The 20,644-nt window shown below is 35.6% G+C and overlaps 2 protein-coding genes across 2 annotated transcripts in view; both read right to left on the bottom strand.

The window, feature by feature from the left end:
* The window catches only part of LOC106172095 (uncharacterized), a 51,777-nt gene extending 31,349 nt beyond the window's left edge, over nt 1-20,428 (bottom strand). Inside the window, exons 1-9 of the mRNA XM_086999199.1 lie at nt 20,375-20,428; nt 19,652-19,803; nt 19,232-19,382; nt 18,838-18,969; nt 18,407-18,532; nt 18,009-18,137; nt 17,506-17,631; nt 16,696-16,821; nt 16,388-16,513 (exon numbers count right to left, since the gene is read on the bottom strand). Of these exons, the coding sequence (XP_086855325.1) occupies nt 16,388-16,513; nt 16,696-16,821; nt 17,506-17,631; nt 18,009-18,054 (424 nt within the window). The 5' untranslated portion in view covers nt 18,055-18,137; nt 18,407-18,532; nt 18,838-18,969; ... (1 more) ...; nt 19,652-19,803; nt 20,375-20,428. The remainder of the gene's footprint in view (nt 1-16,387; nt 16,514-16,695; nt 16,822-17,505; nt 17,632-18,008; nt 18,138-18,406; nt 18,533-18,837; nt 18,970-19,231; nt 19,383-19,651; nt 19,804-20,374) is intronic.
* On the bottom strand, nt 377-16,336 carry LOC147763849 (uncharacterized). Its single transcript, XM_086999200.1, has 14 exons — nt 14,478-16,336; nt 14,140-14,166; nt 11,553-11,652; nt 11,200-11,368; nt 10,130-10,325; nt 9,845-9,878; nt 9,639-9,700; nt 9,219-9,264; nt 8,486-8,540; nt 8,154-8,230; nt 3,868-5,772; nt 3,603-3,653; nt 3,236-3,310; nt 377-2,747 (listed from the first exon to the last, which is right to left on the bottom strand). The coding sequence occupies exons 1-14, from the start codon at nt 14,550-14,552 to the stop codon at nt 2,515-2,517; spliced, it is 3,105 nt and encodes a 1,034-aa protein (XP_086855326.1). The 5' UTR covers nt 14,553-16,336; the 3' UTR covers nt 377-2,514.
* Nucleotides 20,429-20,644: the final 216 nt, after the last annotated feature.

Below are 20,644 nucleotides of genomic sequence, written 5' to 3'. Positions count from 1 at the left end.
TCCATTCCGAACATTGTGAATGATTGAATCTGACAAACTACAATGATACGAGTTCATTTCCATTTTGGCACTTTTTTTTACACAATACAAGATAACAGGTTTACCACCATTTTTATATAATCAACTAGCAATATTGTCAAGACGCAGAAATTGTCAAACAACCCATTTTACATATCTAGTAAATTCAATAATGAGACTGTTTACATGCCTGACAATCAAATCTGAGGAAAACCACTTATATACAAATAAAAGCTGAAGTCCCTCAAAACTCAACCAATCAATCTTATTTTTAAATTTGATTTGTATATAGATAACATTGATCACTCTTGTGAGTTTAATGACAACAGGCCTATCGGTTCTCCCTGAAATATGCTTACAGTGTTACTAATATGCTTTTACTAATAATCATCAGTTCTGTGAGTTTCATGAAAACAGGCTTTAAGTTATTGGTTCTCCCTGAAATGTGCTTACAGTGTTACATATATGCTGGAAAAAAAAAAAAAAAAAAAAAAAAAAAAAAAAAAAAAAAAAAAAAAACAGCATAACATTTGAAAGAAAAGGGCCTGGTCTTGCTGATTTTCAATCTTGACCATTCTTTTACTAATAATCATCAGTTCTGTGAGTTTCATGAAAACAGGCTTATTGGTTCTCCTTGAAATATGTTAACAGTGTTGCATGTACACTGAAAAAAGGAGAAAAAAATGCAAAACTTTTGAAAATAATCACCCCATTTCCTCCATTTTGAGACACTGTATTACATAGTACATGATAACATGTTTACCGTCATATTTATATAATCAACTAGCAATGTTGTAAAGATGCAGACAATTTCAGAGAAACACTAACATATTTACATATGTAGTTAATTCAATAACGAAACTGTCAACATGCCTGACAATCAAATCTGAGGAAAACCACTTATATACAAATAAAAGCTGAAGTCCCTCAGAACTCAACCAATCTATCTTATTTTTAAATTTGATTTGTATATAGATAACATTGATCACTCTTGTGAGTTTAATGACAACAGGCCTATCGGTTCTCCCTGAAATGTGCTTACAGTGTTACTTATATGCTGAAAAAAAAAGAAAACAGCATAAAATTTGAAAGAAAAGGGCCTGGTCATGCTGATTTTCAATCTTGACCATTCTTTTACTCATAATAATCAGTTCTGTGAGTTTCATGAAAACAGGCTTTAATTTATTGCTTCTTCCTGAAATGTGCTTACAGTGTTATTTATATGCTTAAAAAAAACAGCATAACATTTGAAAGAAAAGGGCCTGGTCATGCTGATTTTCAATCTTGACCATTCTTTTACTAATAATCATCAGTTCTGTGAGTTTCATGAAAACAGGCTTATTGGTTCTCCTTGAAATATGCTTAAAGTGTTACATATATGCTGAAAAAAACCCAGCATAACATTTGAAAGAAAAGGGCCTGGTCATGCTGATTTTCAATCTTGATCATTCTTTTTAATTTACTAATAATCATCAGTTCTCCGAGTTTCATGAAAACAGGCCTATTGGTTCTCCTTGAAGTGTGTTTACAGTGTTGCATGTACACTGAAAAAAGGAGAAAAAAAATGCAAAACTTTTGAAAATAATCACCCCATTTCCTCCATTTTGAGACACTGTATTACACAGTACATGATAACATGTTTACCGTCATATTTATATAATCAACTAGCAATGTTGTAAAGATGCAGAAAATTTCAGACAAACACTAACATATTTACATATCTAGTTAGTTCAATAACGAAACTGTCAACATGCCTGACAATCAAATCTGAGGAAAACCACTTATATATATATATATATCAAAACAAGGCACAACTTCCACAAAACTCAACCAATCAATCCTATTTTCAAACTTGATTTGTATATTGGTAACATTGATCACTCCTGTGAGTTTAATGACAACAGGCCTATCGGTTCTCCCTGAAATGTGCTTACAGTGTTACTTATATGCTGAAAATGGCAGAAAAAAAAACAGCATAACTTTTGACAAAAAATGGCCCGGATATGCCGATTTTTGATCTTGACAACCCTTTTACTAATAATCATCAGTTCTGTGAGTTTCATGACAATAGACCTATTGCTTCTCCTTGAACTGTGTTTACAGTGTTGCATGTATGCTGAAAAAAGCAAAAACAACAGCAAATTTTCTGAAAAAAAAAAAAGCAGCCCATTATGAAGATTTTCAAACTTGACCTGCGTTTAACTAATATTCATCAGTTCTGTGAGTTTCATGAAAATAGACCTATCGGTTCTCTTTAAAATGTTGCATCGCATATAATATTATGCTGAGAAAAAGGAAAAACAGCAACTTTGTAAAAATGGCCAGATCACACTGATTTTCGAACTGCGTTTTATAAATATTCAACAGTTCTGTGAGTTTCATGACAATACGCCTATCGGAAATATGTTAACAGTGTTGGAAATATGCTGGAAAAGGTGAAAAAAGCACAGCTTGAACCCCCCCCCCCCCCCATGCTGATTTTCGAAATTAACTTGCTTAATTTGCATAAGTTAGTTTTAGTGGATCCTTTGTTTGCATTCTGTTTCTACAAAAGTCTTTAATGTTTTTCCAGCTCCTGCTATCCAAAGCAGATTCTTGTTCCACACATTCCATGATTGCTTCTTTTCCAGGCAGTTTTCCTTGAACCAGGAAACTTCCTAAATGCTTCAATACAGCTGACACTTCTTCTTTTGTCCAAGGCCTTTTGCCTTTTGCCTTCTTTTTTGGGACTACAAATAAAAAAAGTATGGAACTATTCAGACTTAATGCTGTAGAGACTAATCATAACAAATGAGCTGCAGCTTAACTGAGCTGAAGCCTAAATCATCACACATGTTAAAAAAGTAAAATTTTATCCTTTAACAATCGACCCGCCTTCCCTGCAGGGGGGGGAGAGCTATTAAAACAGCAAAGTTGCCTGAAGACATTCCATTAAAGAATTAGGTGTTATTCTTTCAAAATGTCACATGATGAGTCAAACCCTGGCCCAGTTGTTGTGAAAGGCCTCTTAGTTTCCCCATAGAATATGGATCTAAGCATTTTGACAGCAAAATTAGTGTATAGCATATTTTCACCTGATATGTTATTAGATCATGTAACAAGTAATATCCATAAAAAAATATGTTAGAATACCAATATAGAAATTTGAGAGTTCATTATATAATTCAAATATTTTGATAAACATTTACTGTATGTAATTTCTTGCAATTCTTTTTACCTGGTTTTTCCACTAATGCATTAACTTCTCCACCATTATCTAAAGGGACCCTTGGAATCAATTGACCAACAATATCTGAAAAAGCAAAATTAAAGGTAAATATACTAAAGGGATAATAAATGACCATTTTAGCAAAAAAAAAAAAAAAAAAAAAAAAAATGCCACTTTGGTGGTAAAATAGCATTTGTATTCATTGTCAAATAAGGATTTCATACTAACAGTTATCACTTTAAATGTAGCATGTAAATCTAGATAATTCTGACAGTTTTTATTGTACGTTTACACATAGAAGTGCACTCACTGCATGTTCCTATACTACGAAAAACATCACTTGTGCAACTCAGCATTTGATCAAATTTTACTATACCTTGAGCAGAGTCTTCATTTGCTGCGTCCTCCAACAATTCCTCTTCAAATACTAAAATTTGAAATCGTATAATGTTTGATTGATAAAACAACTAGTGAAATGAGAATTCAGTGTGTATTCTCTTACATACTTTGAATAAATTTTAATGATAACAGATTTTTGGTAATATCTCTCAGGTACACAACATCTTAACATTTAGAAATGTTTTCAGGGAGATGGATGGAAGTGTTTCACAATGATTTCTAGAGAAGGATCTATTACATACCATCTTCAGTGGTGACATTTATGTCATCGAGAGTCTTGCCTCCAATTTGCAGTCCTTGCTCTGAGGCAAGCAAAAGCTTGGACACTTTGGCCACCTGAACTGTTGCTTCTGGCAGTCTATAATATTCCCGATGTATACGAATATCATGGCCTAAAAACTTAGCCAAGATATCCAGCTCATTCTCTCTCAGATCTACCACCTGGGATATGGTGGCAATCTGCTTTCTCAGGGTGGTGGAATTGATCAGCTCTGGCTGCTTTGCTCCACTCTCTTGTGCTAGTTCTCTAAGGCAGTCCGACCCCCGGATGTGACCCTCACTGCCATAGTTGGGCCTGGGGAAGAGATACTTGTTATCTTTGCTCACTCCAAATTTTGATCTTGTTTCAATGAGCAAATTTATCGCCTGTTGCACATCTGATGGGAGAAGAACAGGGACTGTTCTTCCCCTTTTCCCTGTGATCTCCATTCTGTGTAGGGTTCGACACAACTCCTGCTCTACAGTAGTAAGACTATCTAAAACTACCTTCTCCCCATTAGGTGCTGGCCTATTCTGGTAATCATCTAATGTTATTCTGGAGGCCTCTCCTTGCCGGCGGCGATTGAATAGAATGATTCTAGCTAGGACTACTTTGTTCAATCTGTTCCATGTGTTGCAATCCATGCTCTTCTCCACTTCGTCTATGCAGCGTTGACTTTCATTTTTCAAGAACTTTGAAAGCAGCATGATGTCTTCTGTCACTGGCAGAACTTTGATCTGATTCTTCTTGCAGTTGTACAAGGTTCGCAGAGCATGGGTCGAAATATCATCTGTCCAATTCATTTCACAGAGCTTCCTGAATGACTTGGACTTCTTCTCCATCTCCTTGTCTTCTTGCTCCAATGCTCTACCTTCTAAGATTTTAGCGCATTTTTTAATTGTGTGTCCAATCTTGAGGGCAAGACTTGGCGTTGTGTACTTGTGCGTTTCTTCGTTAAAACCAGAGACTATTTTTGCTGCTTGGGTTACCTCCTGGTAGCTTGAGGGATCAATAAAGCTCTCTAGTCCAGCATGTTTATTCTTTGTTTGGCTTCTGAGCTGTATCAGCAGGCGTCCCATTCTACGAAGAGTGTCCCTAATATAGTTGTGCTGATCTCTATTATGCCCCAATCGAAGAAATTCTCTATTAGCTAGGTCTACAATTAGAGAGTCATTCCTAACTGCACGAGAGACATCATCATCCAACATGCTTCGCAGCAATCTATTAACCGGTAAGCTCATCCCTTTGGGTGCTGGCAGCAGCAATTTGCAGGTTATTGCCTGTCTTCCTTGCCTTGGTTTGGGGGCAGATGCATCTCTTCCAGGGCATTTGTGTTTCCACAAGTCTCTCCTTACTAAGTATACAAAGCATCCCTCACAGGGTCCGTAATCATCTGGTGAGACCTCCGTATTTGGTCTATAACCGACAATCAATGTACCTTCTCCATTCCTCAGCACATCACAGTTGTGTTTGTGGTTCCCAAGGTTCCTTAATTTGGCAAGTTTGTAGGATTTTAATTTTGTATCTTCCTCTATCAGGTAGTCAATTACCTGAGGCTCCTCTTGGTGCATTGTGGAAAGATGTCTTGGAAGCTTGGATTGAGGCAGGTCACAAAAAAGGCAATAATACTTCTTATCCCAGTTACGTTTCTGTGAGTTGTTGGTTGATTGGATGGTGACTTTGGATTTACAGGCTGACTCTTCAGGGTCAGATGTATCTGACATGGCAGTAAGAGTTGCAGATACAGTTGTAGGGGTGGTTTCAACGGAAACATCCAAAGAGCATTGCATTTCTTCATCTGCTTCACTTTCACTTGTGCTGCCACTAGGATAGTATTCTTTGTCCCCATCCTCAATGGCATCCAATTCACTTGATGGATTTATTATTCCTATAAAATGAGGCAAACAGAATGTTAAATAAACATTCGAAACTTGAACATTTTTAAAGCTGCACCACACTGGTACTGAAGTTATCAGAGTACAGTTACTATCACTGGATTCCGTCAGTTACCCTCAGGGTTTCACTTCATCAACATCAAGTGGGTGGCTTTATTTTATGCATGCCTCTATACAATTTTAAATTCTCCATGGTTGAAATATAAAGGCTGGATAAATAGATGACGTACTCTAACCATTTATCCAGCTTTCAATCATTATATGTACACCACTTTGTAAATTGTATATTCATAAACTGGATGGTGCTATCTGTGGGATGACGGTCGGCCCAGTAAGAAGTCAGTAGCCAGAAATTTTAAAGAGGGCAATGAAGGTTGATCTTTTACCATAAACACTTTGCGAAGTTATAAAAAAAAAATTTCCACGGTAGACCTTTTCTGGAAACAAGGCAGCAAAGCTGTCAAATGTACAGGAAGCAAGCAGACAAAAATGCTGCAAAAAATCTGAAAATAACAATGCACAAAATAGGCTACTGTCAATTCTGATGCAAAAGTATATTATGCTTAACTGCAAATTCAGCATCAAATTTTAATTATGCTCAACAGGTAATACCGATGTGAGTAAAATGAGTAACAAGCATAAGCCTGCAGGCCCATGAGAGTTCAAGTTAACACTTTGAAAATGCCAGAATGAGAAAAATGAAAATTTCACACAAAATTGCATAAATTCAATAATAAATGAAAACCCAATCGAGCTGGCTTTCTAATTTGAGCTGCATGCCAATCCTAAAAATCTTTCTTGTAAGTTAAAAATAATAATAAGTAACATTTTAGTCCTGTGTTTCTTTTTTTAAGTTTGATAACAGTAAGTGACATGGTTTTACTTAAATGGGCATCATGGCCGCAGTGCACCAAAATAGGATTTTCTTCAATTTTGATGCAATATTTCATAATGCTTAACAGCATCATAACCATCAATTTTTAATAATACAATATATGTATCATTGATAGTCAGAAAATGTGACTAGCATAGACCCTCAAGCCCATGGAACTTCAAAGTCACACCTTGATAGTGCCAATATTTGAAAAATTTAATTTTTACAAAAAACTGTATAACTGCCTGAAAAACAAACAGATTGCATTGGCAACTGAAGCTGTATTTCAGTCCCATGTTTCTTTCCTGTAATTTTGTTAACAGTAAGTGACATGGTCATGGTTTTCCCTAAATGGTCATCATGAAACAGTGCAAAAAATAGGGTCTTCTTCAAATTTTGATGCAATATTACATAATGCTTAACAGCATAAACACCATCAATTTTTGATAATAAAATATTAGTATCATGGATATTGAGAAAATGTGACTATCATAGGTCTTCAGGCCAATGGAACTTCAAACTCACACCTTGAAAATGCCAAAATGTAAACAAGAGATCACTGTACTGAAATGGGTTTATTGCTATTTTGACACTTTTTAGACATAAAACTAAATAAACAGTTTACTGCCATTTTTATGTGATCCACTGAGAAAATTGTTGAGATGGGAAAAATGTCAAACGAACAGTTATAAATGTCCAATTTCCTCCATTCTGAACATAGTGAATGATTGAATCTGACAGACTGCAATAATATGAGTTAATTTTTATTTTTTACCCTTTATATTACACAATGCATGATAACAGGTTTACCATCAATTCTATATACTCAACTAACAATATTGTAAAGATGCAGAATATATCAGTCAAACACTTTCATGTATCTCATTAGTTCAATAACGACTGTTAACATGCCTAAGAATTGAATTTGAGGAAAAAGCACATATATACAAATAAAGGCCCTCAAAACGGAGCCAATCAAGCTTATTTTCAAACTTGATCTGTATTTCAGTAAGACTGATCACTCCTGTGAGTTTCAAGACAATAGGCTTATCAGTTCTTCTTGAAATGTGTTTAAGGTGTGGCATATGTGCGGAAAATGCAAAAAAAAGTCTTACTTTTAAAAAATAGTCCAATCATGCTGATTTTTTTTACCTGCGTAATATTAATATTCATCAACTCTGTAAATATAAAGCCAAAATGTTAAATGGTTTTCAACTTATCGTGTTTACGCTGAGAGCGCACGGCTGCGGCGGCCACGACAGACGCAGGTGACAGCTATATGTACAGACTCATTTGTGTCTGTACGTAAAAAGAAAGCTACTGTATCAATTCCATATTTCACATTAAAAGCCTAAAATAATTTTATGAGTCTTCTTTAGTGAGCAATTTATTAGGATCAGGGTAAACTGGATTTGGCAGTTTGGAAGTTTTGCATGCAAACAAAATCAGACTTTGGTAGGTTTGGATACATAAACTATCATCACTGACCATTTTACTTACCGTCTGTTTCACATTCAAATTCACTAGCAATAATTTTGCTGTTCTTTTCTGTGGATTCAACGTTATTCTTAGAGTCTCTGGAATATCAAATAGTAACAGATAAGTCATAAATTCAGAAGTATTCAAAACAAGATGAACAAATTTTAATCATGACTATTCAATAATAAAAATAAAAATAAGAAATATTATTCCAATCATGACGACTATGCTATAATACAAAGAAAAATAAGAAATATTTTATCATTATTTAACAACAGACTTAGCAACAAACTGTTTCAATGTTATACATGGATGTATGTATCTCTGCCATTTTAGAAGTCATAAATACATACGTGATAAACCTTTCAAAGGATGGATTTTGTAGAGTAATTAAGCTACTCTCATCACCTAAAATGGAGAAATCACAAAGGTATATAAACTTAAAAAAGAGAAAAGGGAAAAATGACACCCTGCAATAAACAGCCTACTGAGCAACCAGTAATGAAACTAGACAGCTGACAAATAGACAGACACCATACAGGAAACAAACCTGCAAAGCTGACAAATATTCAAACATGGCAGAAAAAAGTGCACCAAAGAGTGCTTTGGCCAATTTTCATGTACTGTTACATTATGTACCACAAATTACATGGACATTGAAAAACTAACAAGTGATTTAGTTCCATGGGATATATAAGCTACTGAAAATCCTGTGTGAAAAAAAAATTCAATAAAACTGTATATAAAAATAGTCGAGTATGTCTTAATTACCTAAATTTAGCTTAAATATTTGTCATTGATTGCAATCAACCTTTATACCCTCATTGAGATAATTACTAGCTTCTGAATTTTGTCTAACTAAAAGCATCTTGTACCAGAGTCTCTGCTTCGGAAATACAAACTTAACTTTTGCTAGACTCTTTAAGTCTGATCACGAATTTGGGTGCAATTGCCAAATGCACTCTATGCCCCAATATCCCACTGGTGGCCTATAGTTATCAAAATCACATAAATAAATGTAAAATGTCTTATTAAAAAATGCAAATGTGTACTTTTCAACAAACAACTTAATTAATTAATACTCACTGTAACTGTTTTCAACAATCTCGGGCTCGAAGTGTTCTTCAGTTTTCTGAAATATGAAAATTACGGATACAAGTATCTGTGGTAAATACATCATGCAGAGAATAATGAATTTTATAATAGAAAAACATGGACTGTATATTTGTGCTATTTTTGCCGTTTGTCAGCTTTTATTTCTTTACAGAGGAACCTGTAAATGTAAATGTTAGGGTGAAAACAGAACTGCAGGATATGAATAGCATTGTTTGAATGTTTTGCAACACAACTTATTAGTAATTGGTATGTTATGGTAAAGTATGGTAACATATGGTGTGTATATATATATATATATATATATATATATATATATATATATATCGTCATTTACTTTAAATTGCTATTTGTCATTTAATATGTTTATCCTACATTAATTTAAAAAGTTACCTTATATTTTTTCATGTTGAGTTCATTGTCTGAATCAAACAGGAACGGGTCATAATCTGAATCTAACATGAGAAAGTGATATAATTATTAAGTATGGTCTCTTCAAGATCAAATGATATCTTATTACTTAAACAGAAAGGTTCATAAATATCTATAACCAAATATAAAAAAACTGCTGTATGACAAAATACAAAAAATCAACTTACCAGCCTCAAATTCCATACTTGCATCTTCTGCAACCTGAAATTGTTGTTCATGCTATGTATTTATCTTTGACAAACAGTTACCTAATATATGTATTTGACTAAAACTTTGATGAAATATTTTGCATGTGAAAATGCATAATAAATGATAACTTATTTGAAATAATTTTAATTTTCTAACCACAATATATATATATATATATATATATATATATATATATATATATATATTCCATGCAAAATGAAATTGCAGCATTTAAATAACATGTCCTTTTGAGAAAAAAATACCTTTTTTCTTCTCCAGTATAAGTTTTGTTCATCACCATAATCAAATGTGATTTCTTCACCTACAGCCAGATCTCTTGCAGCAAACAGTACCAAGTGTGGTGTGGATGATATCACCATCTTTTTTGTTACAGCATTTGGCTCTGGACTGTCATTTATCATCCTGCCAATCCTTTCGTAGCTTTTAGTTGCATCCAGACTGAAAAAAAGCATTTCCTCAAATTTTATTGCTGTAAATATAGTAACCACAAAACACTACCTTGGGCTTACTATAACCAATTGTTAAGTCGATATTTTTAAAACTCCTTACAATATATTAACCTTATATACTAAGTTGCTTACTCTAAAATATGAAATGGAATACTTAAGACATAAATATCAATATTCTTTGCCCAAGAACAGACAATTAATCCTACAAAATTTATCCCTAATATTTCAAATGTGTCCCAATCTCTGTTAAAACATATAGCTTTCATTATCACACCTTAAGGCTACATCTTCATTGTTGTTGGTATAAAATTTGTTTGTCCCCGGCTGGAGTGAAGTAGTACTATTTAACTGGATGCAGTACTATTGTCCCTCTGAACAACCAATCAGATTCCGAAAAAATACTTTTTTCCCTTCCATGGCATGCAAACAATCAAACGTGGTTGAGCATCAGAAAGACAATGAGGCGTTATGCAACCTATGTAATTTGCACAAATTTGTGAGCAGTGACAATAAAAATCACAGGTTTTTTTTTAAGGCTAATGGGGTAATTTACGCCTACATGAGTGGTTTGCATTGTGATGTTACCATGTTCAGTGGGGGTGGCCTATATCTGATTGAAGGAAATAACAATGTTGATTTATGGAGATTGCTAAAAAGTCAACTTAGCGTTTGTTTTGGTGTGATAAAAGGCCTATTGTATGGCTTTTTTGGATATAGCACGATTCTATTTCCCCTTGAACAGACCTATTGAAGCCTCGTGAAATCTGGTCTCTGGGAAATAGAATAGTGCTATTTCCCTCAGTGCCATGCGATAGGCGTAAACTATATCCCTTACAATATAAATCATGTTGGTTTTGTCTTACCACAGCAATTTTCCATCATGTTTGAAAAAATACATGTAGCAATGCCGACTCCTTGTATATCCTTTTAATTTCTCCCTTTTTTTCGCATCCTTCTGCGAAATGAGTTCCCCTGGATAATCCGCAATAAACTCTCCTTTTGAAAAAGTCTTTGTAGAAAACACTCCAGAACCTGAAATTGGCATTTCCTCCTTACAAAAGTATTATCACACAGTGAATCATGAAGAGATTTTTTTAAAATAAGAATTTCTGTTCCAAATTTACTTAATTGATCACTTATCACTACATCTTTCTAGAAATAAATGGTCAAAAAAATTAACAAAATAAAAGAGAGAAAATAGCCTAAAAGTAAATACCTTTTTCTTTATTTACAAAACGAACTTCAAATCCATCTTTGTCTTGACATGCTTTTATCCACCTTTCTGCATCATGAATTGGAGTTAGGGTGGTGTCATCCTGGAATGATTATAATAGAATGATTGGTAATTGTTAAATGATCTAAGAAATATAAAACTTTGCCAACCCCAAGTACATCAAGAAAAGATTGTGCTATTATGTACAAATTTACAAATTTAACACTGATAATCATGCTTGATAGGGGAGTAACAGACCCCTAGGCTCCTTTCAAATAACAAAGTTAGGCATACTACTGAGTACGAAAAACTCTGGTGGGGATTCTAGGACCATTTGTGGTGCAAAGATTATGTCAGAAATATCTACGTGCACATGAAAACACTACCCGTTTCAGCCAACAAACTGCAGAAAAAAAACTACATATTGCAACAAGTGCTTGGACAAGGATAACCTTTTTTCGAATATTTTTTTTTCTGATGAACATAGATTATATTACATTATGTGTGCTGTTCACGGCCATGGCGCAAAGCCATTTAACTCCTAAGAGACCTGTTAATGCTGACCCATAAACCTCTGCTGGGCCCAATTAATTCTGTGGGCTAATCTTGAAAAGCGGGGTCACTGCAGTAAATTGGCCATTATTTATTTGTGTGCCATTATTACCCATACAAAGTATACATTTATAAAAAGCCAAGACTTTAAGCTAAATGAAAATTGAATTACATTTGAAATTAACAAGCAGCATCAACAGTTAAAAACGGTTAAAAACAACTTTCTTATTTGGTAATCGGCGATAATAAACAAAGTTTATTTATCTTATGCATATTTTTTTTTTCATTTCTCCACACATTTGCCTGAAAATTCACAGGGATGATACCAACTATCTTCGCTTTCAATACAGAAAATTTGAGAGAGTTACTCTCATTAGTTTCCAAGTTATGCTCGTTTTGCTATCAGGTATACATGAGCCTTACTGTGGCGAGACGCCGCCATCTTGATCTCACTTACTGCAACTAAGTCTAGAAAATTGCCGTTTTCTACCTCAAATTTATTTCTCACGTTCTTTAAAAATGGCTAGGATGAGAGACAAGGAACATACCTGGATGTTAAACTGTATGTTATTTCGTGACTCCTGATACAAAAGAGTATACAAGACGATCTTTCCAAGATATGCACCGGTGCGGTATTGGGCCTTTGGGGTATATGGAGAATTTACCGCACCGGTGCGGTAACGGTCTCTATAGGGTTAAAAAATGTTCCTATTTCTGGTGTTTATTTATTATAATTTAAAAACTTTTTGCATGTTCAACATCTCAGATGCACACATACATTATTCTAGACTAGACTATTTTTATTCAACTACCGATAGAAATAGGCCTACCACTAACTGTCCCCTCATAAACACACACATTTTTGTTACATTTTTTAGCATCACCTGTTGTTGCACACACTGAAGATCTAAGGCACGTATGATACCATCTATTGTATGATAATTTTACATAGCAGACTCATTTCACGAAAAAAAATTTCAGATCTGTCAACACTGCTGGTGCCCTTGAGAATCTCCCCATTTGGGGACATATCTCCCAATCCCCCCCCCCCCCCCCCCCAATTCAGACTAAAAATCCCCTGATTTATCAGACTTATTCTCTCTCTTTTTGCTAGAACACTTGGCGATAAAATGTGTCGCTAGACCTTTTAAACGCTCAGTAACATGCACCTGATGACTTCATTCATTATAAACAATGTGCTGTCACTTAATTACTTTCTCAGTTTCATTAACTGATGATAATAATTGCAGTAAACAATGAGGAGGAAATGCCGAAGAAAAAACAACATTGGGTCTTTGTGTCACATTCTCCCTAAAAACTATATGTTGCTGTCAATGAGGAAGGAACTGAGATATAAAGCGATCATTTAAGTTTCTGCTGCTGCTTTTGCAGATAGATTTCCCCAGTTGTTATTTAAATCCCTAAATGTACTCTCTCTCCCAGCAGACCAAACGTGAAGAATGTCATAGTAACCACAGTACAATGTACTTAAAATCTTGGTTCAGGTTATGAAAGGTTTGAAGGACAAGACAATAATATTGAAGGTATTCTTTTTCATTCAAGACAAAACTTAATATTTATGATGTGTGACAATAGTAGGGACTTAATTTACAAAGCTATATATACATCATATATTCTAGTGAAATATGGAATTAAGCAAGCAAATTGTTTTGAAATGAAAAAAGGGGGGGGGGCGTGGGGTTAGAAGTAGTTAATCTCATTGTATACCACATTATCTGCTGTGTTGCAGTACAATGCCAGGTTATGGAGGTGCAAAGTTTTGCTCAGCAAGCTGGCTACGCAAAGTATAGCTAGGTATTTTCTGTTTTAGCAGTATATTCCAAAGGGTAATTGCTCTCCAAATACAATTACAAAAGTCTCAAAGAAATTTGACAAAAAATAAAATCTGTGAATTGTACTATTGCCACACATTCTACTCTTAAGTAGGTTTGATTAATAACATGCTTGTGTGAGGTAAGTTCGATCAATAAGTAACACATCTTATTTATTGAAAGTATTGAACAGAGTAATTGCTTACCCTTTTCCTCTTCATGGATAGTCTCAGCTAGAATGGAATATAAATGGGTTGCTTTTTAAAAAGTCAACTAATCAGCATAATTGCTTTCATTAAACCTTACTGGTAATTAATCAAATATAATTAATCAAGTAACAAATTTATTCTGATATAGCAGAAAATTTCACTGAACAAAAATAAGTTTTTTGAAGACTTGTCCCAGAGCGGGGCAACCATGAGTCATGTTTCATATCTATCCAGATCGGTTCATGATAACATAAGAGCTAAAGTAACAGAAAAACCAACTTACACACTCGATTTTATAATTAAAAGATTCTTTAAAAACTTAATAATAAACTCACCAACTGTTTCCCTCTTGAAAGTGCCATTCCTGTTCTTAATAAAAGAAAATCAGAGCAAACACTGTGCAACCACATGGAACCATGCCGTCGTAGGAGAAACGTACAGTCGTTTTTTTTTTCGTTGTTTCACTTCGTTAATTTGGGGGCGTCTCGATAGTCCGAAGGTTCATTGGTCCGAAGGTTCAATGGTCCGAAAAGTGGTAACATTTTTATCGATTTTTTAATCAAGGGTTCATTGGTCCGAAGGTTCTATAGTGAACATTCGGACCATTGAACCTTCGGACTATCGCTACGGCCCCGTTAATTTCCGCCGCGCGTGGCTTCATTCCATAAGGGTATGAGACCGAAAACGAGACTAATATTTCGTCATTCGCTTCCTGGTTAAAAATGAAAACTATACTCTATAAAGCCTTTATATCGGTGGTGGTTTTCCTTTATTAAATGGCCTTTAGTTTTCTTTTTTTAAAGGACATCACAATCCACTCGGGAACTACATGTATGTCGATGTCTCGTGCACTAGGGAGCGTAGCGAAGTCAGTCGATAATCGCCGATGATCGCCGATCGCCTCACAAGCCGGCGCTATAAAAAGAGGTGACCCTGAAGGGCGTGGCTATGGTAAAATGATTTGTATGCATTCTTTATGGGAGGAGGGGTGGCACAGTGGTGGGGGATTGGGGGGGGGGGGGCTCCCCCAAGAATATTTAGAAAAATCTATAAGATCGACCAAGTAAAATTGAGAAAAATCTGAAACCACAGCTCGGCAGGAGGGGCTACACGAAGATCTGTTATTGAAACAATTTTGCTCAAAAATAAATTTTGCTTGTGTGCTATAGACTACTGATTACCTTTTCTATATTTAAAAAACAAAAGTCGATGTTTTACTTGAACAATCTACATGAAAAATATTCAAAACGTAAATTTGAGAACGGGCAAGAACTGAAATGCAACTCTGCTATCACCTTTTTTGCGTTTGTATAACACTGTCGTTAGGCCTATACTTAATTTGCTGTGAGGCCTTTCTGCGTCCTGTAGTACGGATCCATTTGAGAGTACAAAATTATAATACTTAACTTTCTGACAACTGGCCAATCACCAAATATTCATTTTTTTCAACCAAAGCAATGCTTGTACCTCCTTTCTACGACCACAGTGATGCCAGTTTCTTGGTCGCACAAAGGACGCCGCCCCAGTGTAAAGGGGGTTTACGGACGATCCATTTACCCTTTTCATTTAATTCTTGCACCCTCAAAAGATTGTCGGTCCTAAGATCTACCGAGTGAGCCACAAATTCAGACAGTTCTTCTTTATTTAAACCACTCCAAGTCAGTTGTACTAATAAAGAAGCGTGCCGTAATATGTACAGTGCGATGATAGTTATGTAGTTACGTAACGGCCTAGGAGAGCTTAATTTGATAAAAAAGACCTTTAGTTTAAAAATATGAACTTACTGAATATATAGACATCTGAGATATAACATTAGTTTCAGTTTAGTCTGCCCTTTACAGCACAACCGAGGACGCGGAATTTGGTCCGCCCTTTACAGCACAACCGAGGACGCGTGTGTATAGCCCGATTTCAGACAAAAAGTTGGACAGTATTTCTGATACACTCATGGCGGGAATTTGGCCCGCGCTATACAGCATAACCGAGGACTGGCTCAGAATAGCGTCAAATTTCACCACCTAACTTGAAATGGGCCCCTTTATGCATTCCACTGCTTATGTCAACCGAGGACGTCCTCGGTTGGAGGTGTGTCCTCGGTTAGTGGGTTTCGGGCGGGTGTGTGTCCTCGGTTAGAATGCGTGCACAAGAGCACACACACACACACACACACACACACACACACACACACACACACACACATTTAATATAAATATATTATATGGTAAAAATCTTCATATTGCCTTACCACAAGTACTGTCCCTGTTTTTGTAATGTGTGGCTCTACAGCTACACTTCCCATTCTCACACAGTGCTACTGGGTCAAGGCACTCTTCTCTTCTTGTACAGCTTTCATCTATCAGTACTTTAGACTCTGATTGAATATGAAATAAATAATCCATAAATTCTCAATTAATAAATATCATAAGTGATTTTTCAGTTTTAAGATAAATGCAGAAACAGTATATCCTGAAATATGTGGAATCATAAAATCCCTTTCATGTGCTTATTTAAACAATCTAAAGAGAAAGAGTAAAGACGGTGTGCCCAATTTACCACATTTATTCTCCTTCTCAAAATAGTCTGGGTTACAGGAGCAGGTGCCCTGAACACATGCTGAGTTTTCATCACTGCACTCATCAACCCTCAGGTCACACTTAGACTTCAGCTCAAGCTTGAGGACTGGCAAGAAATATAAAGAAATCATAAAAATAATATCATATTATCAAATAACTGTTGTTTACTTTCTGTATATTTTAAGAAAGGGGCATGAAAACATGTCTTTAGGAATTCTGCAGATATAGAAAAAATCATCATGCATGGCCTGTATGAGCAAGTGCATTCTGAAATCAAAGCAAAGTAAGTAGAGCACAGTCCTTTTGATAAAAGGACTCACATACAGAAACATGCCCCTCAACCGCTTACCACATGAACTGTCTTTATTATAGTATGCCCCCACACACTGACATGTGCCCCTCAACCACTTACCACATGAGCTGTCTTTATTATAGTATGCCCCCACACACTGACATGTGCCCCTCAACCACTTACCACATGAGCTGTCTTTATTATAGTATGCCCCCACACACTGACATGTGCCCCTCAACCACTTACCACATGAGCTGTCTTTATTACAGTATGCCCCCACACACTGACATGTGCCCCTCAACCACTTACCACATGAGCTGTCTTTATTATAGTATGCTCCCCCACACTGACATGTGCCCCTCAACCACTTACCACATGAGCTGTCCTTATTATAGTATGCCCCCACACACTGACATGTGCCCCTCAACCACTTACCACATGAGCTGTCCTTATTATAGTATGCCCCCACACACTGACATGTGCCCCTCAACCACTTACCACATGCACTGTCTTTATTATAGTATGCCCCCACACACTGACATGTGCCTGACACACACTTGGCATTATGATCTTCACACTGGTCAGCTCCCTGGACACAAGAACTGCCCAAACCGAGCAAGGGTACTGAAATACAACACGGAATACTGCATGTAGAGTTTGATGCATTAATATGTATTGATATACTGCTGCCTCCGCATAAACATAGTAACATATGAATCTATCACATGCCTTGATGAATATAAAAGTAAAACATCTGAGCAGAAACCAAGCAAAATTCATGGAGTACCAAAATTAGTCTTGGTATGACTAACAGTATGACCAATTTCAAGCAGAACTGTAAGTGTGCATGTTCATGAACTATAGTTAGCAATACTAGAAAATACTTACATTGGGTGTTCACATTGTAAAGATGAATCAGTAGTTATCATTATTCATGTTGACTAATGCAAATCAAATAATAACTGTGCAAATAACAAGTGATTTACGGTTGGTGTACTCACCACATTCTCCATTTTTCACATAGAACTCCTTCTTGCACTCACACATGTTTGAGAGACCACATGCTGCATTAGAATCCAAGCAGATATCTGTGCCAGCCACACAGGCTCCACCTACTGGCAGCTTTGGCACTGCCATGAAAATATAAATCTGTTCTGTAAAAATTTATTCTACCAAGATAAAAATGTAAAATTCCTAAACTGCTATTTTAAGATTGCACCTCTTAGAAATAAGCTTCAGGTTCAATTCCAGGTATGAAAGTAGTATACTAGTAGGTTAATTTATCCATATTTTTATATTTAACATTAAAATAACTTGAAATTTTTCTTTCCCAGAATAACTATTAATTCAAATTCACTTGAGAAATTTCATCACAGTTCCTCAAATCAAACCAACATACCACAGGTCTCATTTTTGTCATAAAAGTTGTCTTCATTGCAGACGCACAAGCCACTGAGACAAGAAGCATTGGGATCCAGACATGCCTCCTCTGGTTGACAAGGTTTGTTTAACAGGATTTTAGGAACTGACACAAAAGAACTTCAGATAATTAGGCAGTGCACTAAAAATACTGCAGTTATTCACTGAATTATTCAAACTAAATGAATTAGTTTTTAGAAAAAGCATTTTGTTTATATTAGCAACCTAACTTGAAATGTATTAGCATTCATTTTATCAACAAAAGTTTGCATAAATCTTAAGAAATTATGGGAATATAAAATTTCACCTGATCCAACTCATTAAACATCTATAAATATATTTACTTATAATTATGAAGTTTAGATCAATTTTAACATTCCATCTTTCACGCCTTACTATCAGTCAACCTACCACAAGCGCCACCTTTATCATAGTATGCCTCCTCACATTGGCATGATCGTGTTTGCGCATCACAGAGAGCGAAGTAGTCAGCGCATCTGTCGACGCCTGGATTGCAGTCCGCTTTCAAAGCCAACCTTGCCCCTGAAAAAAAAATTATGTAGATTAATCAAATTGAAAAAAGATTCATTCAGTTGTTTCATTCCTTGCTAAGGATGCAGTACGTATTAGACACTGCAGGTTCAAAACTAGTTAAAAGATGACCAAATTGATTTGCCAGGAATTTTAATCTGTGACGTATAATAAGGGATGGTTCCCTGTTCCAATTAATGGTGTTATTTTAGCATCCTGGGTTTCATGACAGAATTTTGTGAGACATATTAAACTGTGAATAAAGAGCACTTACTGACTTCGGGTAGACAGGTATATTCAATGTGCACATAGTTGATAAGAACATCTAAATTATATCCCACATCCGCACACTGAGCAGCTGTCAACTGGCCGGTGGTGGCATAGGAGTTACAGCTGGTCCTACCATGGCAGCGCTGTATGATGACCTGGAAAGAAACAAAATTAATACTGTATTATTTTATGTAAAATCTAGGATCTAGCATCATATTGAATCCTAGGTAAAATCAACTGGAGATATTTAAATAACTTTTCTATATAAAATCTTGAAATAAACTTAAAAAAATAACTCAATTTGGAATGTTATCAAAATTTTGTCAAATTTCGCAAGATACAAGGAAAATAGAAAAGATTTCTAGAGAGGTATGTATAGATTCTTACAATTTTTGTAATCTTGTTATTGTATCAGTTTCATTACCTTAGCATCAATCTTACAGTCCAGAGGACCTGGTGCTCCGCACCTGCCACCAGAGGGGTTGTGGCCATACTGTTCTTTGATTATGTTGATCTTATTACCACCAGGGCATTGGAAAGTAACACGAGTGTTTGGACAACTGTCGAGCACTTTCACTGAAGAAAAAAAAAGACACATTTATTAAGTCTTTTTTGAGATGGTCCTGAAAAAAATCCTGCATTTTTTATCACAATGGACGTCTCACTGAAGCTTGGACCCATCATACCAGTAAATGTAACATGATGGGTCCTTGCTTCAGTTTTTGGCCTTACATGCTTGGTTAAAGCATTAAATACTTATAGGATACCTACCCATGCTGTAGCCTGTACAGGTTCTGAGGCAAAAATCATTGGGTCCAAGAATGAAGTTGCCCTGGACTTTCACAAGTGTAATCTTACACTTTGGTAATTAAGCAAAACAGTATAAAAGCACTTGACTATGATTATTTGCGGTATCCAGGTTTAAGCTCGTTCATTTTCATAGACAATTAAATCAAGGAGTTATAACTCCTTGATTACATTTGTGAAATGGAAAATTGGAATGTAGCCCCATGCTTAAGTCGAGGAACCCTAAAAACTCACGAAACTTTGCAATGCGTGAGATCCTGTAAGGTTCATCGTTTGAATTAATATCTTACAAACTGTATGGAAAAAAGAGTGACTTTTATAAAACAATAAAGCATTTTACCTGCAACACAACATGCAACTTACAGCTTACATCTTCCCACAGAGCACCTCCACTTCAACTAGGTCAAACTAACTTCTAGACCAATCAGTGACGCTGATATTACCATGACCCAATTAAAACAAAACATAGCGCACGTGTTGGTATCAAGCCGGGTTATCTTCCTAGTTTACAAACATTCATGAATTCATTTGAAAGTAGAGCTGTATGCAGTAATCCCTAAATGATACTGTAATGATACCAAGTATAAACTTTACCGGAAGTTTAATTACT

The sequence above is a fragment of the Lingula anatina genome, chromosome 1 (genome assembly GCF_051362555.1).
Source record: "Lingula anatina isolate TDL-2025a chromosome 1, LinAna3.0, whole genome shotgun sequence".
Taxonomy (NCBI): domain Eukaryota; kingdom Metazoa; phylum Brachiopoda; class Lingulata; order Lingulida; family Lingulidae; genus Lingula; species Lingula anatina.
Note: the sequence above shows the minus strand (reverse complement) of the source record. Positions and strands in the feature narration are given on the sequence as shown.